General features: G+C 26.8%; 1 protein-coding gene across 1 annotated transcript; it reads right to left on the bottom strand.

Moving 5' to 3' along the window:
• Nucleotides 1-9,954: 9,954 nt before the first annotated feature.
• LOC125823188 (uncharacterized) lies at nt 9,955-13,874 on the bottom strand. The gene is made up of 8 exons (XM_049502610.1): nt 12,943-13,874; nt 12,655-12,787; nt 12,116-12,331; nt 11,827-11,982; nt 11,488-11,740; nt 11,009-11,409; nt 10,553-10,669; nt 9,955-10,456 (listed from the first exon to the last, which is right to left on the bottom strand). Exons 1-8 carry the CDS (start codon nt 13,872-13,874, stop codon nt 10,121-10,123), a joined length of 2,544 nt encoding a protein of 847 aa, XP_049358567.1. The 3' UTR covers nt 9,955-10,120.
• Nucleotides 13,875-20,605: the final 6,731 nt, after the last annotated feature.

Consider the following 20,605-nt stretch of genomic DNA (forward strand, 5'->3'; position numbering starts at 1 on the left):
AATAATTCTTCTACCCCTTTTTTGTAGATTGATAAATTTCTTCTATATAGCCATCGTTGGGACTTTCACTTATACATATACTAGATAATGTTGCACGGGCCCAATAATATAAATGGTATGTTTTGGGGCTAATAATCGAGTTTTTGAAGCGATTGTTTGTGTGGATAAAGGAATAAGTTTTTTTAATCACAAACTTGTACTTTCTTTGACGCTATTTAAGGCATAATAAAACTACCCACATACAACATTTTTGAAATATTTTATGTTGTCAATTACCATGATTTATAGTATTTTTACGATAGATTCACTTCAAGAATCAGTGGAATTTTTTGTATTTTTTTAAAACATATTTTATGTTGTCAATTATCATGATTTATAGTATTTTTACGCAATTTTTAAATATAAAAAAAAACAAAAAAAATAAGACAAATAAATTAAAATGGACCCAATATATGTTATTTTTGTTGTCTCAATTTATGTGACACAAATGAAATTTGGAGAGTCATCCAAATTTTCATATGTTTTTAAAAAAAAATTTAAGTTATTAATTATTGTGATTTATAATATTTTTATGTTAACTTTGAAATAACGTACATTACTGGTCACATTGTCCTAATTTATGTGATATGGATAAAATTACAAAATTAACCCTTTTAAAATATCTATATTTTAAGTTGTTGATTATTATTATTTATAATACTTTTTTGGTAATTTTAAAATGATATGTGTTATTTTTTCTGTCCCAATATATGTGAGCCTGATACAATTCTGAGAGTCAACCTATTTTATTATATAGCTTTTAAATATTTTAAATTGATAATTATTATAATTTTTAATGTTTTTTAAGTCATTTGTAAATGATATATGTTGTTTCCTTGATTAGGACTTTTCCCTTTGTGACATATATATATATATATACTAGATATGGGACCCCGTGCCACCACGGGGCCCAATATATGTTACTGTTTCTGTTTTAATTTATGTGGTACATATGAAATTTGAAGTTAATCAATTTTTTAGTATGTTTTTATATATTTTAAGTTGCTAATTATTTTTATTTAGAGTATGTTTTACGTAAATATATTATAAATCACAATAATTAACAAGTTAATATAAAAAAAAACTTATAAAAAATTCATTGACTTTTGAAATTTCATTTGTATCATATAAATCAGGACAAAGCGAGTAATATATATGAAAATTACATAAAACGTATTATAACTCACAATAATTAGCAAATAAAAATATCTATCTATCTATATTTCTCCCAATTTATGGGGTATAGATAAAATTTTGAAAGTTAACAAAAACTTTTTATATGTTTTCAAATATTTTAAGCTATTAATTATTATGATTTATAATACTTTTTACATAAAAAATTTATTTATATAAAGTATAAAAGAAAAAATTTTAAAAAAGGAAACATAAATGTCAGCAAGAGTCCAATCTATGTTAATTTCTATGTTTTAATTATTGTAATACCGATTGAATTTGGAGAGCCAACTAAATTTTTTTAAAGGATTTTTTTATAAATTTTAAGTTGTTAATTATTATAATTTATAATATTTTTATTAATTTTAAACCAATATATGTTTTTCTCTGTCTGAATTACATGAGACATATGGAATTTGGAGAGTCAACTAAAATTTTAAAATATGTTAAGTTGTTAATTATTATACCTTATAGTACTATTACGTGATTTTCAAAAAAAATATGTAATTTTTTTATTTCAATTGTTATGTCATTGATATAATTACATATATTAAGTAATGAAGAATTAATGTCTAAATTATGTGACACCTATAAATTTTGGAGTGTAAATCAAATTAGTTATATGATTTTTAAAAAATAAAGCGGTTAATTATTACAATTTATAATACTTTTTATATATTTTTTAAATGATATATATATATCTTTATGATATCGAATCTATATATGTATATATAAAGCTGAATATAGACAATTTGATGTTGCATCTCTCTATGACCAGTATTTCTATTCATCTTTTTTCTCCTTTTTTTGACATTTTTTATCTTTGTTTTGTATTTTTTATTTGTATTTTAAAAAAAAAGTATTTATGTCATATCCGATTAATTATGCCCTTTATAACATCCATTACACTAATATAGATTTAAGTAAATGAAAATGGAAGATGAAAAGATAAAAACTATTCATTTTTTATAACTATTTATAATTATTTAGCCTATAAAATAAAAAAAATAGTTGAGCATTTGTAACAAATAAGAACAAATTTCTTCACTTTGGCTCTTCTTCTTCTGACGATGATGATCAATATATGGTATCAACTTCTGTCGCTAAGATGTCCATCAAATTTCTAGGTCATGTGACTTTTTTAACAAAAGAGAAAGAGAGAATATCTCATGATTCTTGTGAAGACATTGATATAAAGAAAGAGATTATGTAACAAAAAGTTCTTTTCAAAATAAAAGACTTTATGAAAAAATGTTTATTCCTCCTACAAGGAGAGAAAATTCATTGTGGTTGAGAAATTTATAAGAAGGTTGATTAGTGTTTCAAAGGGTAAGAAAAATTATTTGGAGAAAAAATCATTCTATTTATGGAATTCGTATCAAACTAGGAGGAGAACAAGCAAAAATTTATTTTGTGATTTGAAAAGAGAGAAAATAAGATATTATTTCTTTCAACCTCATTATTCTTCTAATTTCTTTCTTCTTTTATTTTGTCTTGATTTTTTGTATCTTTAATTAAAGTTTTTTTTTCTTATTTATCTTTAATTAAAGTTTATATATATTTTCTTAAAAAAGAATTTAAAAAGATGATCATATTTAGTTCCTTTCCTCATCAATGCTATTAATCTCATAATTAGTGTTATTTATATTATTTTCTTAATTACTTTTTTTTCTTCCATTTAATTATTTATTTGAAGAAATTAGTTATTATAACTTTATAAGAATTATACATGTATTTTTACATAATTGATTTGTTATTTTTAAAATTTTTGGATCATTCTTCATCTTAAAGTTTCTATCTATATGTAATAATAAAGCTAAAATAGAAAATGTGGGGTGACACCTTCTTAGCAATAAATACTTATTTATTCTTATCAATGTTTCTGACATTTTTTGTTATTTTTTCCTTAAAATAATTGTTGCCTCGATTTTTAGTTTTAGTTTTATTTTTTTAGCATTTTCTAATTTAAAAAGACTGAAAAATTTATATTGAAAATTTACAAAATATAAAAAATGATTTATTTAACTCCTATCATCATCAATATTGTTATTAATTTGTTTTACTTCTTTTCTTAATCTTCATTTCATCATTAATGTAATTTAATATATATATATATATATTTGTGACATTTCTTAGAAGTTAGGATTACTATTTATTTAATTTTAAAAAAAATTGAATTCTTTTGTCATACTAAATACAACATGTTTTATTATAATTACATTTAATATATTAATCAATATGTTGTACGAATGAAAAGAAAATTATCATTTCACAAAAACAAAGGTTAAAATATAATTTATTATGATTAAGGAAAGATAAAATTATTATTCCAATATCCATAACCATATATAATACATTAAAAATTAATTGAAAAGCTGTAAATGGAAAAGGAATCATTATTTTTAAATTTTTGGATCATTTCTTCTTCTAAAAGTTTCTATCCATATGTAACAATAAAGTTAAAATAGAAAATGTAGTGACATCATTCTTAGTAATAGATACTTATTTATTTTTATCAATTTTTTCTGACAATTTTAGTTATGTTTTTCTTTAAAATAATTATTGCCTCGATTTTTATTTTTTTTTAACATTTATTTTTAATTTTAAAAGATAGGAAATTTTATGTTAGAAATTTTAATAATAGAAAAAATGATTTATTTAACTTTTATCATCATCAATACTACTAATTTATTTGACGTTTTTTTCTTAATCTTCATCTCATCATTAATGTTATTTATATAATTTTCTTAAATCACTTATTTTTTCTTTTTTTCTTTTTTAAATCTTTTATATATATAAAGTTGGATATGTAAATGATGATCTGACATTTCTTAGAAGCTAAGATTACTATTTATCTAATTTCTCCAATTTTTGAGTTCTTTTGTCATACTAAATACAATATGTTTTATTATAATTACATTCAATATAGTAAACAATAGGTTCTAGGAATTAAAACAAAATTATCATTTCAGAAAAATAAATGTTAAATTATAATTTTATTATGATTAAGGAAAGATAAAGATACTATTTCAATATCCCATAACCACATTCAATACATTAGAAATTAATTGGATATAACTGTAAATGGAAAATGAATCACCATTTAAGGAAAATAAATGTTTGCAATACCATAATAATTAAGGAGGGAGTAAGATATTATTTTAATATCCTAATTCGGAAATTTTAATCTACTACTCAATTAAAAAGAAAATGCATTTAATAACATTAAAAATTTATTAGTTTAATATTTTTTTCTCATTGTACTAATTCAATTCAATCAAACTTAATTTTAAAGATAAAATAACAGCTTCATTTTAATTGTTATCAATATATTTCAAAAAATTATCGTGAAAAGGCTTTTCTTGCACCTTATTTTAATTTTCATATACTATTATTATTTTTTCTGTCATTTTTCAATATTTTTTATTTCGATTTAAAATTTAATGTTTATTCTTAAAACTCTGATGGTACAAATTAAGGTGGAGTAGAATATAGTAAATGATGATTCTTCTACTAAATAAGAAGATATAACGAAATTGAAAGGGTGAAGCTTTTTTTTTTTAAAAATGGATAGGAAATTCTATTAAGGTATCATTACGTCATTATTCAATATATTTTTAATATAAATTTCATTTGCTGATGCATTTGTTTAGTACTCCCTCTGTCCCTAATTACTTGTTCACTTTTCCTTTTATAGTTGTCTCTAATTACTTGTCCATTTTGACAAATCAAGAAAGAACAATTTTTTTTACCTATTAGACCCTCAATTAAATGACTAATTACTTTGAAAATTGCAGAACTTTTCATCTACTTCATAATTAATAGGGGTAAAATGATAAATTCACTATGTCATTAATTGATTTATTAATAAATGTGTTAATTTAAAAGTGGACAAGTAATTAGGGACAGAGGGAGTATTACAGTGTTATTTGACATTATGAGATATTTCTTAGACATTTAAGGAAAATGGTACACCGGAATATATATTATATATTAAAGGATCAACTTCATGCAATGGAAGAATTTGTTATTAGCAAATATATTTTAACTTATTTGATAAAAAATATATTCTTCCTTATTTAATAGATGTAAAATTTGTGAAGCTTTATTTTTTTCACAATCTTCATAATATTAAAACAAATAATAATATTACGATTAAACAACAGAGTAAATATAAAATTAATCAAAAATATTTAATTTAAATGATCGCGCGAAGTGCGGCCAAGTTCTCTAATTTAAAACAAAAAAGTAAAATTTAAATGGGTCTACTATAGAATTTCTAGAAATCCAACTTGAAAAATTATGTTAAAAATGGAAAATAAAAGAGAAATAAATTTAATTGAGAGTTATCCTTCGTCTGTCCCACACTCCCATTTTATGTGACACTTTTTATTTCTCGAGAATCAAATAGTTTAAGTTTGACCATAAATTTGCATATAATATCTTCAATTTTTTTTAAAATTTTTGGAGAAATTAGATAAATAGTAATCTTAGCTTCTAAGAAATGTCACATCATCATTTACATATCCAACTTTTATATATATAAGAGTTAAAAAAGAAAAAATAAGTGATTTAAGAAAATTATATAAATAACATTAATGATGAGATGAAGATTAAGAAAAAATGTCAAATAAATTAGTAGTATTGATGATGATAAAAGTTAAATAAATCATTTTTTCTATTATTAAATTTTTTAACATAAAATTTCCAATCTTTTAAAATTAAAAATAAATGTTAAAAAAAATAAAAATCGAGGCAATAATTATTTTAAAGAAAAATATAACCAAAATTGTCAGAAAAACACGTGTACAGAAAGCAGTACACATTCCAATGTGTAGAAAAAGTAGAAGTAGATGAAGTTACTATTTTAACCCTACTTTTGATGCTATGTGCGTAGTGTACACATTTGACCGGTTTTAGTTCATCTTTTTGGTGGGCCTCAATGTACAATTTCTATAGCTTTTAGTCCAACTCTTTAGTGCAGTGTTGGTCCTCCCAAACTCCCATTTCTAAATAGGAGTAATTATTACTTTGAGTTATTTTATTTCCTTCATAGATATAGCTTAGTTCCTGAAGAGTGAAGATCTCAAATTAATAAAATATCAGTCAATTATTATAATACAATACATTAGTTTTTGTTCTCAAAAATCTTATTAGTAGATAACAATTTTAAGTACTTTAATTTAAAGTTCTAAAATATCAAACAATGTTCTACTATATATCTTTAACTAAAAATTTACTTCATATATAAGACAATATTTATTCCTTTGATACTTTGTGTAACATAAATATTTTGTTAATTAGAAATGAAATTAGATTTTCAAAAAATGTCATTGGTCGTTCACTTTATGGCTCTTCTATATAATAAAAATACTAGATTTGAAAAGGACCGTTAACTTGTATTTATACTAATCAATCATATTCTTCAACAATAAATCAATGTCCAACATTTCATGTAAATACAATAAATTAAAGAGTAATAATATGCATTACACTTTGAAAGTATTTTTTTTTTTTTTTTTATAAAATTAAAGAATAACTTATAACTTATATAAGTTATCACAACTAATATTAAAAGAGTACGTAATCTAATATTCATTTTAACATTATGCTAGACACAAATATTGAATTAATAACAAAAATATGTTGGATATAAAATATGTAATCTCCTTTAATTATATGTATTCAACTCATATAAAAAAAGGGTGAACCTCAAGCATGTTCCAATTGGGTGGATGTGGATAACTAAATGAGATGACATATTTTATGTCGTTAGCATAATTATCTAATAAGCGTTTGTTACCACACGCACATAGTTTTTTTTTCCAAAATGTAAACCAAAAATGTGTGATAGGAATACTATATCATGTGATTAGATGCTCCATTGGAAAAAGCTATCGTTTGAGTGTTGAAATGAAATTTAGTGACAAGTTCAATGAGCTATTAATATATAAAGCCAACTCATAAATTCATTTTAATAAATAATATTAAAATATTATATCTAACTCGTACAACCATAGTTCTATTTAAAAAAAATTGTTTATAGCAAAATAACAAAAAACTGGATAAAATCACATTTATTTTGTCTATCTTAAAGATGAAAATATTTTTTTTGGAATAATATTCTAAATTTTTTGATTATGGTGAGATGATTTATACTTAAAAGTATTTGTGTCATTTATGTCTATAGTGAAAAATATCGTAGACATTGACATTTTATAAGACTCTACAAGACATGTTCAATTCGAATTGAGACTCTAGAAGGTGTGTTAAGTTTCAATTAGATTTCTTGGAGGCTACTCAACCCTAAATCATTGTTCATGCCTATATAAATGGTACTAAATTTCCTTAAAAGACATCTCGATATATTCCGCAAATTCATGGAATATTCATATAGAGGTCATATCTAAATCATCCTAGTTCAAGAAATACGCCACTAACAGCCCTCGAATCATGGATAAATCTTAGGAGAGTAGAATCAAGGAAGGAACAAAATTGTACCCGCACTATTATCAATAAAATATTCAAGTTTCTTCAGATTTTATTTGTGTGGTTGATTCGTTTTCCATATGTTTAAAAAAAAATTGCAAACAAATTGGCACGCCCAGTGGGACCAAATCTGCCCTTCATCTCTTCTCTCATAAATGAAATCTGAAAATCTGAAGTTGCAAAGGTGGAAGAATGAGTACGTAAAGCCTCGTCTATGAGTTTGATCGAGTCTACACTCCGACCAGCCTTGAAGAGAGGGCATTGTAGACATTGAAATTTTGTAGGACCCTGCAAGATATGTTCAATTCAAATTGAGATCTCTGTTAAATAGTTTATCATATTTGATATTAAGAAAATATCCTATATAGAAATGAAAAATTAATATTTTTAAATCTTCGAGGAATACATTATCAAATTATTAATTTCTAGATAGTCAAACATTGTTCATTATTTTAGTCGCAAAATTTGATATTTTCTTCAAATTAATTAAAAATATTGATACATCATTTTAAAGACTATTTTAATAGTCAAGATATAAATTTTAGTGGTCATACTATGTAACAAAATATTAAAAATATGTTTACGTACTTAAAATTATTTTTAGGAACAAAATATTAACTATTTAAACTCATTTTATTTAAATTAGTTCAAAATTTTCTTTCTAAAACATGTCAAAACATGTTTAGCATTTATTATTGTTTGTAAGAAGTTAACCAATAGAAACTCTTCATTTTAACACAATTATAAAAATATCCTTAGACCCATAACAAAAATAAAGACATGTATCATGTATGTATTCTTCTAGATTTTCATTTTGACCATTAATTATACCATTATTATTTTGCCCTTAAATGATGTTAAAATTACTAAAATGCCATTGATCGTCCTTCTCATGGCTCTTCTATAAAATAGAAATAATAGAAATAGAAATATAAGAGTAAATTTAGTGTAGAAAATAAATTTTAAATAGTTATATAAGAAAAAAAATCTGTGATATTATGTTTAGAAATAAAAACACATATCAAATGTATAATAATAAACCAAAAGAAAAAAATGTTATATATGTCATTGTTTCTATTTATTAAATTGGAAAATGTTTATACTACCACACTCACACATTCAACTCCCCTCACCCTATCCCCCAACCCCCGACCCAAAAAATAAAAAGAATAATAAGTAACAATTAAACGAACAAGGACAAAACTGTCCAATTTCGAATAATTTAAGGGTAAAATTAACCCTTTTTTTGTTATGGAGCAACTGTTAGTAAGATGAGTTTTTTTAGTAGCTATGTGCTAGTTGGAGGGCATTTTTGAACACAAAATATAACGGTGAGGATATTTTTGAGCTAAAAACTTAACGAAAGATAAAATTAACTTATTTTAAATAGTTCAGAAGTATATTTTGCCATTTTTCCAGGATTACAATGGTTAGTTACAAAAATAAATAAATTATAGTCGGTATAACGTTTGGTATAGTGTAATATAAGAAGAACCTCTAATGACCTGTAAAAGTAATGTGTGTTGGGTATGTGTTTTGAGTGTAATATAAGAAGAACCTCTAATAACATGTGAAAGTAATGTGTGTTGGGTATGTATCCTGATTGTAATATAAGAAGAACCTCTAATGACTTGTGAAAGTAATGTGTGTTGAGTATTTGTCCCGAGTCTTTTCTTTTTTAACCATAATCAGGATTTTCTTTTTCTAAAACGAAAACACAAAGTTCCCATATTTGGCTAGTCCCTTTTCTTGTAAGAAAAAGTCTATGACTCTAAAAATAGAGGCACATTAGTTCTAACTTGGTAGCATTTGTAGTCCTACCGATTTTGAGAGTTTTTATTTATGAGAGAACTTGTGAGACACAAGTGTTACGTTAACACTTGGGTACACCTCTTTTTATTCCGAGTGAATTGTGCCATGTTATTTCTCCTGATATTTTGTACTATCATATTTTTATAGTGAATTGCTCCTCTCCTCTCGTGGACATAGGTTGCTTGACCGAACCACGTTAAATATTTGTGTCTTTTGGTATATTTCTTGTTTGTCTTTTTACTCAGGGTCTTTCTAGGTTTGTTTTGCTAGCTTTCACATGACACCTGATTATTTCGGTCCAAACAATATGGCCATTCCTTAATAAGTATTAAAAAAAAAATTGGTACCACTAACATTTACAACAAACTTATGATAGATGAAGAAGCAAAAGTTTCAACTATATGTACTGAAACATGTTCTTGTTATTATCCCTGATCAATAGTTTTAATATAAAATCAAATGGATTAAGCAAATTCATCACTACTATTTACACATGTATTATCACCACATCTATGTAACTGTTGAATAGAAAGAATGCTAAATGCTACTTCCATGGTTATAATCCACTAAAACAATGTACATCATCTGGCAGTAGTAAGCAGTTGCATTATAAGACATTGTATTCGCGGAGTTTTTCCAAGAAGGTTTTTCCAACAGAAGATCCGTCTTTAACGAAAATGGCAGGATATCCAATTGGTGCTTCTACCCAAGCTTCAGAACCTTGTGTTGAATACAATTTTCCTGTCCAAATATGCTTCCATGACGAGCTTTCTCCTATCGGGAAATAGGCCTTAACAGTTTCCCTGCCTTTGTCGAGCACAGGTACCACAAGTATCTCTGTGCCAACTAAGAATTGCTCATATGTTAAGCTATGTATATGTTCATCTTCTGGATAGTGAAGGAAGAGATGTCGACAAATTGGTAGCCCTTTCTGAGAGGCTTCCTGAGTAATCGAAAAAAAAGTACTAACTCTTAGATATTTTTGGTTTATAATTCTAGTTTTGAAAAAACAATTCTAGAGAGATTGTGTATATGTTACCTTAACTAGTTGAACCCTGTAAAACTTCCATGCTTTGTAGACCTTTGCAAGACGCGCGAAATGTGACAGAGTTCTATTATTAGAGTAGAACTGGCTGTTGCAAGATGGTTTGTTACCCTGAATGAATGGTTAAAAATGACAAAACATGTCAAATCTTTCAGCATTAGAGTGAAAAGAAAAGAAATACTCCCTCTGTTTTAATTTGTTTGTCTGGTTTTGACTTGACACGGAGTTTAATAAAGTAAAGAAGACTTTGGAATCTTGTGGTTTTATACTAAATGTTCCATAATGCCCTTTAATCTTGTTGTCTTAAACATATTGTGTAAAAAGTTAGAATTAAGGAGTTGGGTGAAAAAGGAAAGAAGCATTCTTGTTTAAACGGACTAAAAATGAAAGCAACAAAACTGAAGTGGAGGGAGTAGGAAATATGAGTCCCGGAGATGTGCTGAAACTCACTTCATGTGTCCGGAAGACGGTGGTGAAGGCAGCCAATTCCATCCATCGCAAAAGAAGCTCTTCACTTCTTCGATACTTGAAAAATGGTAAGTTTACTGCACAGTAGCCTCCAATGTCACTGTGATTAAGAGCATATCCTGAAAGTCCTCCGCTAAGCAAGCCAACGACTGCACTCTTGATGCCATCATTTTTTTGCCAACTTACCATTTGGTCTCCCTCCCAAAATAGCATTGCCCATTTAGGAGTATCCCTGTAACCAGCTCTCATGAAGAAAACCAAACTATCCTCTGGATCTTCTCCCTCTTTACCTACATGCGTGCTTTTCCATTCGTCCACGAATTCCCTGTTGATTTTGGCCCATAATTCGGGATATCTATTATGTGCTGCAATTGGATCTTCACCTGGACAATTAAAAGGACTATATATTAGTACTTTCTTAGACACAAATGTTGAAGAAGAAAATGATGTTGTTGGAGGACCTGAATACAAGCAGGCATCCACAGGAAGGCCTTCACCAAAATCTGCCATCCATCCTCGTACTCCATCATCTACCATTTCTTGCAGAATCTGCTTGAACCAATTTGCGGTACATGGATGTGTCAAATCCAGCATCCCTACATCAAATGCTGTATTGGGAACCATATACAGCTCCCCATTCTTGTCTTTTACTAAGATATCCAACTTCTTTGCCTCCTCAAAATGGTGTCTTCTTATGTTTGGCTTTTTATCCATCTGCAGTTTTTTTGAACCAAAACTTGTAAAGGTTGTCTACGAGGAGTTGCACATAATAACGATAAGTTAATAGTTATGATGAATACCGGAGCCAGACAAGGATTGCAATATGTCATGACTTTGATATGTTGCTTATTAAGGTCTTGAATTAGTTGTTTCCATCCCGAGTATCTCGTTTCATCTGCTTCCCAATTCCACCAAAGTTGTGATCCAATGACTGTTTCTCTCTGCCCTACCCAATCCTGAACATAAAGAGTATACGAAAAGATGTTACATACTTGGATAACTCATCTATTTTTGAATCAATCTGAGTATTCTTTATGAGGCCTGGAATCTTTTTAATTCCTTCATTTAAATGATCTTCTTTTGGTGTACCTGCAACCAGAATGCTGATACTGGGACGTCATATCTTTGCATTTCATTCCAAATACTGCGGACAGTGTCCGTTCCACCTTGCATTCCCACCACTGCACCTGAAATAATCCATTCTGGAAGAAGTGGAGGCCTACCAGCGCTTCCTGTGAAACATTCAATCAGTTCAGAAGGTGAGTTCCCGTGTAGTATCCGACCTTCCAATGAGTCCCCATGTAACTGCAACAAGATTTTAAAGTATGAGCCAGATTTGAACAAAATGTACATCCTTTCGTTCATATTGTCCGCTTTAACACAACATGTAGTGGGATTATTTCTTCAGGCCTTAATGTTCTTTTTGACTTGGTATTAGTACGAGATGAGATCTCGTCTTGTGTGTTAAGAGAAAATACAAGTTTTGTGCAGCAGATAATTCAGATACTACTGTTGTATTGAGTTAATGCTGGCCTAGTTAACATTATCTGAAATTACACCACCAATATTTAAGCTTGAGTTACACTATAAATATTCAAAAATCAGGAAGAGAAATCGTTGAAACTCACCTGTATCTGGATTCTATCATCTTTTGTTAGATCAAACACTGAATAATCATAACCCTCCAAGTACATTGACCTCATCTTCGATGTCATGTAGAATGGCGAAGGCGCATAAGTTGTACTCCAATCACCTCCTGCCCTACATGACATAATAGTGCTTATTTCAGTTTTTTTATCTTAAAAATTTGGCACACTGTACAATTGTAGTTTGATTAAAAACGAAAGGTATAATACAAAAACAGACATTCAAATATCGTCTCAACTGGCAAGTAAACACTCCAACTTTGAGAGTACCTATAGCTAACTAAATTGGCTGCAAAGGTAATAGGTTGATCGCCGCGTCCAATCCCTTGTTCTTGAACAAAAATAGGGACCCTCTTTCCTTTAAAGTTCATATGAGAAAATTGCTCTCCAAAACCAAATATTTTTTCATTTTTTTCACTTGAATATGTTAAACAAATCCTATTATTAACAACTTCTTCACTACTTTTCATCACTATTTTCTCCTCAGCTAATGATGAAACAGTAACAGACTTTTTTAATCCTCCAAACCACCCACCTCTATGTCTCCGAATTCGACCAAATTTTAGAGAAAAATTCCTATAACTTCTTCGAGAAACTCTTTTTGGAAGTTCTAAATCTGTTTTCCCAATCCTCACTTGGAAACCAACTTGATGACATTCTTTCTGATCAAACAGAATCCAATATCTTGCACAAGTTGAATTTTCCTTCTCCGAATCTTTTCTTCTTGAAAATCTAACCTTTTTCTTTCGTTTACTTACCCCGAAAACCTTCCCTGTGATCATTAAAACAGGAAACAGGGGATACGACGAAAAAAGTTGATCTTTATCAGATTCATTTATGATCCTTATGTCGTCAATTGTTTGATTATTTGAAAGAGAATGAACATGTTTATCTTTGACGACGAATGAACCTCTGCTTTCTTCCACTTCAGTTTCAGCAATGGCGGCAGAAATGAAAGGCTCACCAGGGAGAGTGGACCATAAAGGCCTGGTAGGCTCAGATTTGTGAGAAATTGATAAAAATCCTCCATTTTTTGATGACCAATTTAACTGGAAATCTTTGCCAATGGGGTAGATCTGATGAGAAGGGAGTTTATGAGAATTCAAGATTAAAGCTCCACATATGAATGGTGAGTTTGGGGTGGATGGAAAAGGATTATTGAAATGTTTGTGATGCTTTTTGGTGATTTTCAAAGTTGTCATGTTAGAAAATGTGAAGTGTTATTCTAAATGCAATCTATTTATACACATTCTACATTAGCAAGGAAAATTAATATTATTTTTTGTGCAGGTATAATAGATAGTTAGAATCTTCTTGATGTTTAGTTTTTCAAACTTGAAATAAAAAATTCCAACCCCACCTATGCCGATCCAAAATTTTCATTGGCTTGTGAAGATTCTAATAGCTTTGTTGGTTGGAATATTGAGGGAAATTTATCAATATTATCCATTTGCTACTTTTCAACTCATGATTTTCACGAAGTGGGTTTAAGATATAATATAAAATAAACAAGGTTGGAAGCGAGAATCAAACTCGGGTTGGCTGAACAAAATGAACCTCTTCACCGCTAGGCTAAGCGTCACATTTATGCTAAATGGAGTCAAAATTTAATATGTACTTATAAAATTTTAAAAGCTAATTATCATTTATATATGAAAAGTCACATAGAAATTTGAAAGGTCAATTACTATTAAAACACATATAAAAAAGATAGAGCATAAAATTTAATTCATTAACTTTTAAAATTAAATTAATAGACTTCTAAACAATATACATTGAATTTGATTGTGGAAAGTTATTCCATATTTTCACATTTATTGAAAATTTCAATTTCTTAATTATTATCTATAATTAGTTCAATTAAAATGTTTAATTCCTCTCATTTTCCATGAAATTAATATCATGTCTTTTCATATACTTTATAGGATTCTATAAATTTGGAAAGAAAAATTTATACTATTCAATCACATAGTCAAATGATATATAAAACTCAAAGTAAAAATCATCTTATTAATTTTGTATTCACAACTTATGCAACTTCTACAAGATTTTCATCGTCATGTATTCATTACCCATTTTCTACTTTTGAGTTTCAGTTACAAAACAATATTGAGTTTTGGGTTTAAGAATTATATTGCTTCATCGTGAGAATCTTGGAGGCAAAACACATTATGATCCTTCTTTCGATTTTAAAAATACATTTATTTGAGTGTGAGGAACATGCTGAAAACAATTAAATAATTTATGTTTAAATATTCTTAATTATTTTTTTATTTATATGATGAAACTTCTTTCAAGGTGGGTTGTATCATTATTTGTGTCTTTTTTACTAATGTTCCTTACTTATCTTGCTCAAAAGATCCTTCTTTTTGTGTGTATATATATTTGCACTTTATTTACTGATTTTGTATTTCATGATAAGTTTTTTGGGTTGCAAATATTTTCGTCTTTTAATAGATTTTTGGTGATGATCCCTTATATAAAGTGAACATAAAATATTAGTCCACTTCACTTTTGTGTTTCATCATCTTATAATTCTTATACATTTATGTAAAATCAATTTATTGGTCAATTTTTCCCTCATTAACATGGTAAATGTATATATTTACTCTTTGTCTTTATTAATTTTGTTATATACGTTTACGTCCATTTCTTAAATTTAGAGCAAGAGTTCATCACTCTATCACATACTATATGCTATATTATCTTAATTAGTTTCAACATTTTAAATTTTGCAGACAAATAACCAAAATTAAATGAAAAGAATTAATTGGCATTGTTATATTTGCACAGAACAACATATACAAAAGAATAATGTATTTGATATTATCAACGTTAAATTAGACCTATATAAATTTGTATGACAGTAAAGAATAAACGTGCAACGCACGTTTTCAAAACTAGTATTACTAAAAGTGGGAAGAATCTAAGTCAAAAGTTGAATTACGAAAATACCCTTTAAGTATTAATTTATTTTCTTGAAATTATTTAAAATATATATTTCATTTAATATTTATTTCGGGATTCAATGAATTTTGATTGTTCGTATTATGGTAATTAATACTCCTATTTCCAAGACTTACAATTCAATACACATTATTAAATTGTAAGTTATTACTTCCTCCATTCCATATTAATTGAATTTTTGAGGAGTTTCACACCCTTTAAGAAAAGTAGATTAAGACATATCCATTTTTACCCTTATTAATTATTGTCAAATTTATTAAAGTCATCACATTGAAAATCCAAATGAAGGGTAAAATTGGAAGAATACTCTAAAAGTAGTCTTGAAAACTGAACAATTAAGTTGATTTGAAAAATGAAAAATACCTCAAAAATTCAATTAATATGGAATGGATGGAGTATTAGTAAGAAAAAACCAACAATCTTTACATTTTCCAAGTAGTAATAGTGATGATTTTTCATAATCATAGTTACTATGAATTTTTTAATAATTAGTCATAATGATTTTCCATTACATATTTAATATATTTGAATTCTTTTACATATTTTATCCTTAGATTACAGTTTTATTTCAACATTACATTTAAATGTCATAAATTGTTTAATAAATTAAATATTAAATAGTAAATAGTAAATCATCATATTAATATACATAAATTATCACTAACTCATCATTATGTAAATGTATGTAACACCCACTAATTATATTCATTATGTTTTTTACTCTCATCTCTCATCGATAATCTCAAATGGATTAATATATTATTTATGACAACTCTTTTTGTTCCTCAATGCTATCCTATGAATAGTGACATTAGACACAATAATGTACCCATGTAAACCAATTGAAAAAAAAAACATGAGAAAATTTCTATGCTCTCTTCTCTTGTCTCTTTTCAATTGTTTAGGTTAACCTTTATGTTTAATTTCTTGTTTGTTGTTATTGTACAACTTTCTATTGTTGTGTTGTTGTTATTATTGAGAATTTACCATGGTTTATTGCTTTGTATACATTAGCCGATCATGTGGTATTTTAGTATCCTCATTTGAATATTGAATTTGTGCAATAGTTAGTTATTTTTACTTTATGCACTTTAGTCAATTTTATAGTTAAAAATATTATTTTTTTTAATTTGGAAGATATATGTATTTCCTATCGAAACAATGATGAATTTTGCAATACAAAATTTATATGAAGTATTTTGGGATAAACGTTATATATGGTGTTATTTTTCTACAAAGTGGGTTCATATGAACCCACTTGACCCACGGTAGGTCCGCCCCTGATCGACAATCTCATGAAAAAGAAGGGTAATTTGAAAAAATAAAAATAAATATATCTTTGGACTTTGAAAAATCCATTGATTTTGGACCATAGTTTAGTTACCGTAGCAAGACCGAGACGTTATTTTCTTGATAATTCAAAGACGTACTTGGTCAGCTATACAGGAAAGATTCACTTTTGTATTTGATGGGGTTTGTGGAAAATGCATGGAGACGCAATAATGGCTAAATTAAATGGCTCACTTAATTGGTACATTAACTTTAAGTTACTAGTAGGAATTTGAGTTTCACTAATTCTACTAATAGGAACTTGTATATATATATATATATATATATATATATATAAATTTTGATCTTTCCAAAGAAACATTATTGTGAGTATGTTTTAGCTGTAAAATGTATCTCATAGTAACGAATTATAAAACGTTATTGACAAAAATGTTTTATGTATGTTTACTCTGTCAGATCTTTGTCTTTTTGTCATTGAATTTTTTTTTCTAAAATATAACATAAAACGTTACTGAGAAACACGTTTATACTAGTTCTGTTAATTTTTTTAAAAAAAACATATTATTCTGATGAATTAGTTTTAATAATGACTTATTTTGATAAAAAATATGAACAACTCATACGAGTGTCCTTGTGTTGTTGGTATAAGTTTAGCTTGTACATATTTTTTTCATTTTTAATAAATCCTGACTCATGTGATCTTTGATTTTCTTTTAAAAAAAAACATCCGACTTTAAGTTTGCAGAGCCGCCCCTGATTCTGCCGAATACTCAAATGATATTAACTTTATAATCCTAAACAATTCAAAAAACAATTCAAAAGTGCTTAATATATCGCTTGATGTGACATGACAAACAAAACTATAATAAAAAGGAATGTAATTAAGACAAGGTAGAGGTCGTCGTAGAAGAAGAGCTGAAGATAACAATTGGTCAGAAATTGATTAGTTTTCGATGAATAAACTTCAATTTTTTAGTCAAATACGTGCTCAAGTCGAGGTGATTACCATGCACCTGTCTTTTCATCAAGTTGTGTCCAATTGACATATTTGATTATAAGTTTTGAATTTACTTTAAGGAAAAATCCTTTTTGTCAGAAAAGTTTGGCCATAATTTGGTCAGAATAGTACTCCATCTGTCCCTAATTATTTGTCCACATTTTCTTTTTTTAGTTGTCCTTAATTACTTATTCATTTTGATAAATCAAGAAATGACAATTTTTTTTACTCATTATACCCTCAATTAATACCCTTGAAAATGGTAGAGCTAGTTTTTAATTCATCCATTTCACAATTAATAGGGGTAAAATGGTAAACTCACTATATCAATTATTATTTTCTTAATAGGTGTGTCAATTCAAAAGTGGACAAGTAATTAGGGACAGAGGGAGTAAAATGACATGTTTACACTATAAACTAGTTTCATTTTGGACAATTTTACCTTTTTAGCTCGACAATTGAATACATTCTTGGGATCTTTGTATCCTTCCATTATGTTTTCAATATATTGAAAATAATTAATGAATGATGATTTCATAGTCAATTATGAAAAAAGCTATAAATTTCAACAAAAAAACATTAAGTGATCTCATGCAATCTATATAAAAAAAATGTTTTCAAATTATGTTTTACAAAAAACAATAAAAGTTGTAACATCAATAGTAAAAAAATATATTTTTTGAATTACATTGTATTCTTGTTGATTGTATTAGAATAAGAAAAATTTCACGTTATATTCCACATTATATTCTTGTTGGTTGTATTGGACTGAATAACTTATTTATAATTAAAATAAATGTTTGAGTTATATGATGACGTTATCGAGTAAATATATTCAAGAGGAAATAAATTAAGAATCATATTGTTGAACCAATAAAAATTCTGTTATAGTGAATTTGAACTCTTCGATATGAAAAAATTATAATTTTTCAAACTATAATTATATTTTCACCAACATATATATATTATTTCTATTTCTTGTTTGTGTTATATATCTTTTATAAGTTTGGCAAAGAATCACTAAAATCTTATGGATATTCCACATTATATTCTTGTTGGTTGTATTATAATAAAAAAAATTACCTAACTAATATTACAATAGATTATGGCCAAAAGATTAGTGTTAACTAAATTTACTTAACATTAATTTTTTTTTTTCAAATATAATAGTTAAAAAAAATAGTTAATTGAAATTTGTAGGTCATTTTAGTAACAAATATAATAATGATTCATAATTATCAAATCGACGTAGTATAGGGAACAAAATTTGTATGATTTTATTAATGTTTAACTCTCTTTGGTTCGACATATATGAACTATACACATGATTTCTATAACTATCGATATTTACCGAATCTAATATCTTTTGAGTTGTCGTTATCTCAATATTTTACAAATTATATTTAAAAATGATTAAATTATATAGTTTAATTTTATTCAAACAATTAAAAAAATTACTTAATTGGAGGTCATTTTAGTAACAAATATAAGTAGTGATTCACAACTTATCAAATCGACGTAATATAGAAGAAAATACTTGTATGATTAATACTATTAATGTCTGACTCTCTTTGGTTCGACACATATAAACTTTATGCATTGTTTCTATAATTATCTACATGTATCAGGTCTAATGTATTTTGAGTTGTCGTTATCACAATATTTTACAAATTACATTTAAAATATTATTTAAATATATAATTTAAATTTATTTAAACATAATAATTAAAAAATTAAGAGGTCATTTTAGTAACAAATATAAGTATTGATTCACAATTTATCAAATCGGCGTAAGGGAATAAGACTTGTATGATAAATACTATTAATGTCTGACTCTCTTCGGTTCGACATATATGAACTATACACATGATTTCTATGACTATCAACATTTACCAGGTTTAATGTGCTTTGACTTGTCATTATCCCAATATTTTATAAATTACATCTAAAAATTATTTCATTATATAATTTAATTTTATTTGAACATAATAATTAAAAAAATTAGTTAATTGAAGGTCATTTTAGTAACAAATATAAGTAATGATTCACAATTTATCAAATTGACGTAGTATAGGGGATAAAAAGTGATCGAACGCCTTTATTCTTTATGCAAGTGTTCTCAATTTATACTATGAAATCAAATAATAAGATCAGGAATAAGAGTATGAAGTAAAAAGAAAAATAATTTTCATAGTCCCTAGATTTTTATATTACTATTTTTTCCGCTTTCTAATATTTTGTATATTTTATTCAAAACCCATGTAGTTTTTGCCACTTTATAACTTAATTAAATATTTTCCCTATTTATTTTAGGAGAACAAAGTTACGGGAATGGTCTAGAATTCTACTGGGAATTGCAAAGGTTTGTTGAATAAATCAAATTCTTCCTTTAATACATTTTTCCTTTATTTTAAACTAAAAGATTAGTATAGTCTTTATACGTTTCTGGCCAAATTCTGGCCACATTTTTCTGGCTGTTTAGCACTTCCCTTACTTTAAATGCATATTATATAAATTTGCCTTTTAACTTGGCATCAACTGCTATGGCCTCCAATTTTGGGTGTGCACAAGTAGACACTTAAACTTATATAAAATTGAACAAGTAAACACACGAATCCTAAGCGGTAGGATGCCACATAGGATGCTACGTAGGACGTATGTGTCTATTTGTTCAACTTT

This window comes from Solanum verrucosum, unplaced genomic scaffold (genome assembly GCF_900185275.1).
Source record: "Solanum verrucosum unplaced genomic scaffold, falcon-dt-bn FXZP01000199.1, whole genome shotgun sequence".
In the NCBI taxonomy this organism is placed as follows: domain Eukaryota; kingdom Viridiplantae; phylum Streptophyta; class Magnoliopsida; order Solanales; family Solanaceae; genus Solanum; species Solanum verrucosum.

Coding starts and splice junctions, on each gene's coding strand:
- LOC125823188 (XM_049502610.1), bottom strand. CDS start 13,874: ATGACAACTTTGAAAATCACCAAAAAGCATCACAAACATTTCAATAAT. Junction 12,332..12,654: donor ATGATAGAATCCAGATACAG/GTGAGTTTCAAC, acceptor ATCTTGTTGCAG/TTACATGGGGACTCATTGGA. Junction 11,741..11,826: donor GCAATCCTTGTCTGGCTCCG/GTATTCATCATA, acceptor AAAAAACTGCAG/ATGGATAAAAAGCCAAACAT.